General features: G+C 37.9%; 1 protein-coding gene across 2 annotated transcripts; it reads right to left on the reverse strand.

Moving 5' to 3' along the window:
• Positions 1–765: 765 nt before the first annotated feature.
• On the reverse strand, positions 766–8,615 carry LOC147620049 (beta-glucosidase 40-like). 2 transcript variants are annotated; one of them, XM_086772198.1, is made up of 14 exons: positions 8,516–8,615; positions 7,950–8,182; positions 7,712–7,778; positions 7,450–7,508; positions 7,279–7,354; positions 7,128–7,199; positions 6,940–7,027; positions 4,614–4,866; positions 3,530–3,648; positions 3,175–3,404; positions 2,605–2,636; positions 2,329–2,434; positions 1,108–1,219; positions 766–961 (listed from the first exon to the last, which is right to left on the reverse strand). In XM_086772198.1, the coding sequence occupies exons 2-14, from the start codon at positions 8,151–8,153 to the stop codon at positions 793–795; spliced, it is 1,587 nt and encodes a 528-aa protein (XP_086628324.1). In that variant the 5' UTR covers positions 8,154–8,182; positions 8,516–8,615; the 3' UTR covers positions 766–792. The 2 variants fall into 2 exon arrangements, with proteins under 2 accessions (XP_086628324.1, XP_086628323.1); XM_086772197.1 differs by having other exon boundaries at positions 8,482–8,614.
• Between the last annotated feature and the right edge of the window lie 1,147 nt (positions 8,616–9,762).

A 9,762-nucleotide genomic window follows, 5' to 3' on the forward strand; every position in this document is an offset into this window, starting at 1 on the left:
AGTGACCTTATCATGTCACTTCATTTCCCTTCACTCATTCTCATCAATCTACTTTGTGTTATGCTTCTCTATATCTATCCTTGCTTGCTACATCTCTATGTGTGTTGCTACCATCATCCCCACTCCAACATGAACGGCCCACATACACATTCTTATGTGTATGCTCACACACACACACATACACGCACATATATATATACACACATAAACACATGAATACGTGTATACACTTACACATTTAAAATGTGTGAATTATAAACTTACTTAAGCCTAACCCATATTCATGTAATAAACTAACATGATAATGTGAAAGCATTTCCTTTGATAGTGCCAACAAAAATATAATACATCCCCTTAGTAGTATTAACCAATGCAAAGTATTAATTTTTAAAGCATGAATGGCATTAAAGGTTTTATGTGTGTGTACATGTGTGTGTGTGTGTGCGTGTGTGTGTGTGTGTGTGTGAGAGAGAGAGAGAGAGAGAGAGAGCCAAAACATGTGAATCATAAATTTACTCGAGCTTTACTAGTTTGAAGAAAAGAAACTTATGTGTGAAAGTATTCACTTTCATAGTGCTAGCAAAAATATAATACATCACATAGTTACAAAGTATCAATTAAAATAATCAAGAAAGAGATTAAAGATATAAAAATTTTATTGATACTAGTATTTATAGATTCAAAGTACAAATCGATCAAGAATTCCATCAAAAATAGAAAAAACATTATCCATGAAAACTTAATAGTTAAAGAAAGCCACTCAAATTTGAAACTAAAATAGTAGTCCTTGTATTAATTTTGCAAAAAGCTTTTGAACCACTTTACTGAACTTTTTGGATAGCGTTTAAGGTTATTGGTGTAATCAACAAAATACACACCAAATCTAGGTATAAATCCTAATCCCCATTCCCAATTGTCTAATAAAGACCACACAAAGTAGCCCTTCACGCTTGAACCATCCCTGCTTTCATAACACATAATTTAGTAGTTTTAAATGAAGTAATAATTGTAGCAAAAAAAGTGCATGCATCTCTCTCTCTCTCTCTCTCTCTCTCTCTCTCTCACACACACACACACACACATAAAGAGAGAGAGAGAGAGAGATACTTGATTGCTAATAGAAGATTTAAGAGATAGTCATGATGGTAGCTTATTCTTGTCTCATCTTTAAGGGCTTGATCCAAAGGAATCAAAGGAGTTTGATTAAGATCTGCATACCCTGATAAACGTAAACAAATCATTATCTATTAAAAAGATAAACAAAGTTTCAATAGTGAACTTTTCATAATGATAATTTGACTTATCTTACATGTCTTTTTATGCCTTTTTTCTACTCAATTTCAAAAGTATGTAACACGCATGAAAATGATTCACTAAATAAGGAGTTTTGTGCATTAAAAGAATGAAGGGATGGAAAATACCCTCATGCTTGGGAGGGGCGATGGCACATGCATTCAAGGCTCAAGGGAAAGAAGAGGGGAAGGAGGGTGGGGTGGGTTTGCTTATAATGTAGAAACACTATGTGGCATGTGCATTTAAGCAATATTTAATACTCTTTACCTATAATTATTAAAGAAATATTTAAAAACCCTTATAATTATTTATTTTCTAAGTACACTCTTTTCTAAATTGTTATAAAAGTATCCATTCTATAAACACTTTTTTCACTTTTTGAGTTGTCCTGATAGTATCTATATGTTTTAAAGAAATAACATCTTGATAATATTTCCACGATGATCATTTGACTACATGCATTTTTTTTCTAGTCTAGTTTAAGAAGCATCAAACCAATTCAATCAATAAGAAGTTTTGATGCATTTTTTTTCTAGTCTAGTTTAAGAAGCATCAAACCAATTCAATCAATAAGAAGCATCAAACCAATTCAATCAATAAGAAGTTTTGATGCATTACAAGAGTGAAGGGATAAAATATATACCATTCTTGGAAGTGGGGATAGCACACGTGTACATGCATTCAAGGCTCAAAGTAAGGTCACTCTGTGGAAATGCTAAATAGCATGCATGTTCAAGGGATGATTAAAAACCCATTACCTACAAACTTTGTATTTTAGAACACCCCTTTGGGATAGTAAAAGTAGACCTTGTAAATGCATTTTATCATGCCTTGAGTATGAGATGCAAAGCAATTTATTCAAATTTAGGTTTAAAAGGTGGTGTGTGAGATGTTTCAAGACAAGGGAAGTGCAAACTCTCTACCATTCCTTTGTTCTTACCTATTCTACAACAATGTTTTAGCATGCTAATGAATTATCTATACAGGGAGCCTATTTACATCCTCAATTGGAAGGAGCATTGAAATAGGAGTTACCATTCTCTGTGATGATGAGTAAGGGGTTGTTGTAATGGACGCGAATATAATCAAGAAGCTTTTTAAAACCCCATGGTACAACATACAACCATGTGGCACCAGGAGACTACACAAGACACAAAGAAAGATTTTGTTCAATATCAAAAGCACACACCCATCAACCTTGTAGGCCACACAACGATGTGTAGCAATAAGCTAAGAATTTACATGCAAAATTAGCAAAAGTTCAAAGTTTGATCAATCATTATCATTATTTGGATGGATAAGTCAACATACCTGAGGGCCAATGCTTTGTCCATTTTGATTGACTGTGAAGCAAAAGAAAAGCACAATCATCATAATCTATATTAAAAAAATAGTGCCATGAAATCCCAAGTAAAGCCCAATTATCACAATGCGCACCACATGTGATATGCGTGCACATTCACATGCATGTGCGCATGAATGCTCACATGCACATGCCACACAACCTCAAAGAAGACCCACCACTTGGGAAAAAACCAATCAACACATGCCAATAAATAATTCTAGCACCAATTAGTGGCTTATTATACATTTGCTACCAAGGCATACAAGAATGGGTTTGGTTTCTAAACTCAAAAATAATAATTTGCCTCACTGAATATAACTACAAACAAAAACTAGACTACTTCACTGTTAGATAATTATTATGATTATAGTCTACTCTTGGCTAGACATACATAGACATACAAAACCTTGTGTGTGTGTGTGTGTGTGTGTGTGTGTGTGTGTGTGTGTGTGAGAGAGAGAGAGAGAGAGAGAGAGAGAGAGAGAGAGAGAGAGAGAACCCTGCATAAATTGAACAAAATGATTGTGGAAACGTACATGCAACATCAAAGTGGCCATCTTGATTGATGTTGTGGAAAGTTGCACTGATGTAGGAAGGGTCACCATCCTGCACGTAGTTTGTGGTGTAGTGGTTGAGGCCAATGAAATCAAAAGAACCTTTCACAATAATACCACTATAGTTATTGTTAGAAAAGGAAGGCAGCCTATCTCCCACCAACTGCCGCATGGAAGCGGGGTAGTCCCCAAAGATGAGGGGGTCCAAAAACCTGCAACATTATTAATTGGGATTAAATATTTGCTTGCATTAATTTGCTTCCAATATATTGAACCTTTGCCAAGGCATAGCTAAGTATTATTACTTTTTGTGAAACCATAAAGAGCTCTTTCTTACCAACCCAAATTAAAGTCCAGCGCCCTCCCCGAAGCCTTTTTGTCATCTTCACTTGAGCTGTTGAGGGGTTCATACCACCTTGAGTCCAACGTTATCCCTATGAAGCCCCCTTGTTGTGCCTATCTATTGTAATGGCATACTACCGTTAGAATTTTAATTAGCTCTCATATTAACCATATAAATGTTAACTCTCTCTCTCTCTCTCTCCCCTAAGAAATCTACTCTTTGACAAGATTATTGCGTATACATACAAATTATATGATTTTTTTAACTGTGTAGTGACCAATATTATTGTTGGTTTGCTAGTACTGTCATTTACTTTTCCTAAAAGACCCTTCCGATTCATGTGTTCTATAGCTTTTCTCTAGAAGCTTTCTCTTGAATCACCTTGCCAATCCTCCTAAATGCTTTCTTAAGAACCATTTCTCTTCATCATTGTGCTTTCTTGAACATTTTCTTGAAAACTCCTCTTCATCTTTTCTTGATAAAGGCTTGTGGTGTAGCTACAGGGCCCTTCTTTTGCCTCTCCATCACATAACACAATCATCTACTACCCTAAAGAGAGAAGAGAGGGGGGGGGAGCGGGGGGGACATTACTAATGTATAGCAAGGAAGGGAGAATAGTTGTTTTTTAAATGGGTGTCGTGCCTTTTTTTAGTATTTGGCCGTAAAATACTTGCAAATTTTGAAAGTGCCAGTCTAAAATTACACTAAAATATATAAAAAAAACTTGCTATATTTCAGTTAGTTTTGAAGGGTTATGGTGCCCGTCAAAAATCAAGCCTAGCGGGTAAAAAGCCACATGGAGGGAAGGGATATTAGCATGGAGTTGGGGACCCACTTAACTAGGAAATGTATATCAAGGAAGGGAGAAAGCCATGGAAATGGCACCTGCTGATGGCCTTAAAAGAACTCTCACTGACATGGAGATAATGTATCTTTTAATGGCTGATTAAGGGGTGTTTCGTAAACTATGATAAATATATATTGAGGTGTCATTTTTAATAAATTTTTTTATTTAAAAAAAACAGGAGGAGGAATAATAATAATAAAATGAAATTGCAAGAAGCTGGAGGGGTTCTACCTGGAATTTTTGCTTGTAGAGGGCAACTGCAGATGCGTGAGCCAAGAGGACATGGTGGGCGGCCACATAAGGCTCAATGCTGGAGTTACCAGCCCCACACTTGATCCGCACCGAGCATCGCCCTGGGGCTTGGGTCCCAAGCCCCCCAAACCCCTGTGTCGTGAAACTGTACGGCTCGTTGAACGTTATCCAATGCTTCACTCGATCGCCAAATGCCCCAAAACATGTCTCCACATACATCAAATAATCATTTCTGCCCCCCCCCCCCCAAAAAAAAAAAATCACAAATTAAATCGTAAATTCATCAATTCCAAATTAGTGCACTTGTAGCCTTTCCCTAACAACAACAACAACAACAACAACAACAGTCGCTCTTGGGCTGAAAAGTACATTTAAGAATAGAGTTTGATGTCAGTTGGTTTGTCATTTGTAGTTCAGTGCATTATCTTTCTTTTTTCTTAAGATGGCACTTATATTATCTTAGAACCAGACACATACATCAAGTCACATAATTAGAATTATTGAGTCACATAACTGAGGTCAGAGCCAAGTCCCCTTACTATACAGAGCCAAGTCCCCTTACTATACATGTCAAACCTATAATACCTACATTACACTTCTGTGCATTTAAACTCTCCCCCTTATCATTGTCACTCTTTAGTATTCTTAGGAGTTGTTCACGTGCAAGCCCCTAGTGGTCGGTGGTGGTGCACTGGTGGCCTGAGTACAAGAAAGTGACAAAAAAATTTACTAGTGCATGGCCAAGATTCAGTACACCAATGGGGAGAAATGTGAACATCATGTTGGACATTCTATTTTTGGCCAAACTTACTCTACTTGCAAAGAAATAGCTCCCTACATGATTTCACTTAATGGTTTGAATCCTATTTCTCAATGCATGCAATTGGATGATGTCACAACTCCTCTGTCATTGAACTGTGTTGTACTTTTGCTGGGCACTTTGATTTTTTGTTTATATGTGGTTCACTAGCAACATCTTAGTCGTTGATGGTCCACCATGTCAAAGCAATAGGGGTGAGTTTTAATATAAGAACCCTAAAAAAAGTAGATTTATCTTTAACCAATAGCAGAAGTCACACTAACACTAACATAAACACACCTAAGTGCCACAAAGACACCACCCACCCTACTTATTGGCCAATTAAGTTAGCCAAGCACAATCCCCATAAGAAACCCAATGAATAGACATACTCTGCATTATTGGCCAATTAAGTTACCATGGCACGATCCCCATAAGAAACCCAATGAATGGACATACTCTACATTATTGGGAGAGCCACACTTTTATGGTTAGGGAAAATGAAAGATGAACATGCTTTAGAGCGGATGTGGACACGGAAGAAGGCAAGATAAATGGGTAACATTGCTTCTCCATGTTTTTTGTTCTCTTACATTGCCTTCATTGAAGTAGGGTTGTTTTTTATCGTCATCGTGCTTATTTTTTGGGCATTTTGGCTATCAGATACATGTGGAGATTTAAACCCCCCTATGGGGCATTTTGGTCTTCAAATTCATGTGAAATTTTAAACCCCTTGGCAAAAAAATACATGTAAATCATAAAAAATACAAGGTTTTAGTCTACTATTGTCACTTTTGAAGAGCAAGGATGCCCCATTGAAGGCAATGTTGCACCCAAGCTTTTTTCTTTGACAGTCAACCAGCATGGGTAGGGCCTTTACATTTAGGGTAAAGGGACCTTTTTAAGGACATCTACAAAAATTTCATGGGCCTCTCCGATAAAGGCATTCCGATTGTCATTTAAATTTATTTTTGTCCAAGGTCATCCTCGCAAGAATGTGATCATACAATTTCCCAGAGACGTCAAGAAATTATCATCGATAACTATCAAAACCAACTACTCCCAACAAAAGAGGGTTTGGCAAAGGGCCAGTATTATGCTGGATTCTTAACCAATCAATTTGGGACACCTTGCCTTTTTGTTTTGTTAGTGGAGTTTGGTCAATCCACATGACCATCAATGGGATAAAGGTGAGGGTGGAGCCATCTTTATTTTGGCCAGTGTTTTTAAATAAATCCCTCTATCCCTATAGCCGCTCATAAAATAGTCCACCTTGTATAGCCGCTCGTAAAATTGTCAACGACAAGGTGGACTAGAATTGAACCCGCGTCTTGGAAGGAGAAGGGCACTCCCTAAACCACCCCCTTGTTCCCCCCCCCCCCCACCCAAAAAAAAAATTAAAAAAAATAAAGAACTAGCCAATTGTCCCCATCAAAGAGCTATTGATAAAATGCTTTACAAGTAAAATGATACCATTATATGTAGCTCTTTATGTCAAATCCTTACATGATATTATCGCTTAACCACCCCCCGTATTCGTCCTGAAGTGCTTGGGGCAAATCCCAATGATACAAAGTAACATAAGGCTGTATACCTGTCCATAAAATTAAGAATTAATGCACTTACAACGAGTTATTATACCCACTCTAAAACCCAAATTACCACGCCCAAAAATGCAGATTAAGAAGTTAAACCTTTCTCTAACAAGGCATTGATGAGACCATTGTAGTGATTTATGCCGGCTTGGTTCACAGACCTATTTGCGCCTGCATTGCGTAAGCCTTGAGGTTAGAAATAAGCTAAGGCAGATCAAAGATTAATTATGAGAGCATTATTTAATTGGACCTGGGATGATTCTAGACCACGAGATTGAGAATCTATAGGCGTCCACATTCATGTCGGCCATTAGGTTCACATCCTCCTGCACCATTCGATTAGCATTATTTTTACTTAATCATTTCACATTAGCAGTCATAATTATCGGTTTAATAGAGCTTATGATAGTTAGAGATCAACATGGTAGCGGTTGTATTGATCATCCGTGGTGTCCCCATTGCTGCAATCTATTACACTCGCTGGGCCACAATTATCACAAAATTAATCAGTGCATTAAACACAAGACTGCAGTCTTAAACATCAAAAAATGTAGGATTAATTAATTTCCTAAATTATCTTACAATACACGTATTGCAGCCTGCAGGGCATGCCAACTGCAATCATGTGAGTATTAATCAATGATTAATTAGCCTAAAATAATCATCGGGTAGAGAGTAATCACCAAATTGGTGTGAAAATGTGTCCCAAATGCTCTTCCCGCGGCCGTCCTCGTTCACAGCGCCTTCAACCTGGTGGGATTTGTGTAGGGATTAGATGTTAATGCAAACAATTAATTTGTAATTTCAAGAAGTTACTGCTATTGTGAGACAAGACTGGAGCTTAGTAATGTAATTAATATATAATGAGGAGGCATAATTAATCCAGAACCGAAGAATGATTAAGCTATAAGCAAGGATGACCTGATATGCAGCAGTGGCTGTCCCGAACACAAAGCCTGCGGGGAAGCTTTTACGGGTAATATTTGAGAGGCTTAAATTGCTGATCAATATATTACTGCAATTGCCCACATGACATTTTGCAGAAAAAAGCAAGAAACACAGCAAAAAGCTAGTGCCCCTCCATGCTGATAATGATAATATGGGAGAGCACGGAAAAGAGCTCATCTTCTAGTAGTTGGCTTGAGTAGATGTCTCTGATTGCATCCCAAAAAGTTAATCAAAACACACAATAATTGCATATAATGCAGATGATTAAAACACCCTAATTACTGCATAGTAATTGGATTAAAAGCACACTCGGTTGGTTGAAACACACTAAGTAGTTATCTGAAACACACACTAATTTCATACTAGTGTATTAAAACGAACTAATTGCAGAGCATGTAGTTGATTAAAGCACGATTAGGGCAGAGCAGTTGATTAATACAAAGCCAACAAATGAAGTAAAGCTAATATCTAGTGTGAGGCTGGTAGCTGTGAGCAAGAAACATACAATTAGGAATAACAATAGGGTTGACAAGACCTACAAGCAAACACAAAAGCATAGTCCACATTTATTTGCAAAAGGCAGAGTGTGCCACCAACACACAGTGCCGTGTAAGCTTTGGTGAATGGTACAGAGTGCAGGGAACTCCGCCTTATCCTTCACTCAAATACAAAAAACTGGTGACCCCTCCACATGGGTACACAATAAACATTACAAGCTCTTCCGTGTGCACGAATAAGTCATAATTCCACCATTGATTCCAACCTTTACCTTCACACTGATGATCTCCACCGCCCATTATTCTCTACATATAAGCATTCACACTTGCCGCCCATCATCCTACATAAAACATTTCCTTTACACACTTTCATTTTTTTTCTCTTTGGGGGTGGGGGTGGGGGGGGGAGAGGGAGACACACACACGCACTTCTCTCTCTCTCTCTCTCTCTCTCTCTCTCTCTCTCTCATACACACACACTTTTCTAGTCTCTCCGTGGATTGGTCTCTCTAGATCAATAAAGTCAACGTTAAGCGGCTCTCTCTCTCTCTCTCACACACACACACACTTTGCTCAAAAAACACACACACACACACACACACTTTTCTCACCCTTTTGTGGAGTGAGGCGGAGGGGCCTTTCCATGAGACAAGAAAAGACAAAGATCCCAACCACACACTTGTCCAATACTCTAAACCTTACCTTTCCACCCCCCCAATATCATGTATCGAGTGAATAAAATCTTTTACATGACATTTGTCTAGCCCACTTAGTAAGGGGTTTAGTTTCTCTTAAGGGGTTGCAAGTTCAAACCCTGTAAATGATACATATATATGGTGGTGTGTGTGCGCATGTTTTGAGGCTACACTTACACTTACTTATGTGCGTGTGTGTGCATGTTTTGAAGTGCACGTACACTTAAAATTTTCCTTCTTTTATTTTAAAATAAACATTTGGCTAGCAGCTATGTATTATACCCTTCAAACTTGCACAAGTGAGGAAGAAAATGCACTCACGTAGTTATGTGGAATGGCAAGGGCCTTTATACACTAACTTTGTGGAATACCAAGGGCCTTTATATACACTTGTAATGGCCATCTTCGATTAGCAGGCACGCCTTTATATACACTTGCAATGGCCATCTTCGATTAGTAGGCACTCCAAGCCTCCATATGTCATTATCGCTCACCGTTAATTTGCTTGTGTGAAAAGAAAAAGTTGAACTATGATAATACGATGTGCTTTTTGATGATCGACCCACTCATGCTTTTTGTTGTTCATGGTGTGAA

This window comes from Cibotium barometz, chromosome 32 (assembly GCF_041138505.1).
Source record: "Cibotium barometz isolate CiBa-2024 chromosome 32, ASM4113850v1, whole genome shotgun sequence".
Lineage (NCBI taxonomy): Eukaryota > Viridiplantae > Streptophyta > Polypodiopsida > Cyatheales > Cibotiaceae > Cibotium > Cibotium barometz.

What these genes read in the sequence shown, in the direction of transcription:
- LOC147620049 (XM_086772198.1), bottom strand. Translation starts at nt 8,153, where the DNA reads ATGAGCTCTTTTCCGTGCTCTCCCATATTATCATTATCAGCATGGAGG. An exon ending in CAGCCACTGCTGCATATCAG is followed by an intron (nt 7,779 to 7,949) that starts GTCATCCTTGCT and finishes AAATCCCACCAG; the next exon opens with GTTGAAGGCGCTGTGAACGA. An exon ending in TGGTTAAGCGATAATATCAT is followed by an intron (nt 4,867 to 6,939) that starts GTAAGGATTTGA and finishes GGGGGGGGGCAG; the next exon opens with AAATGATTATTTGATGTATG.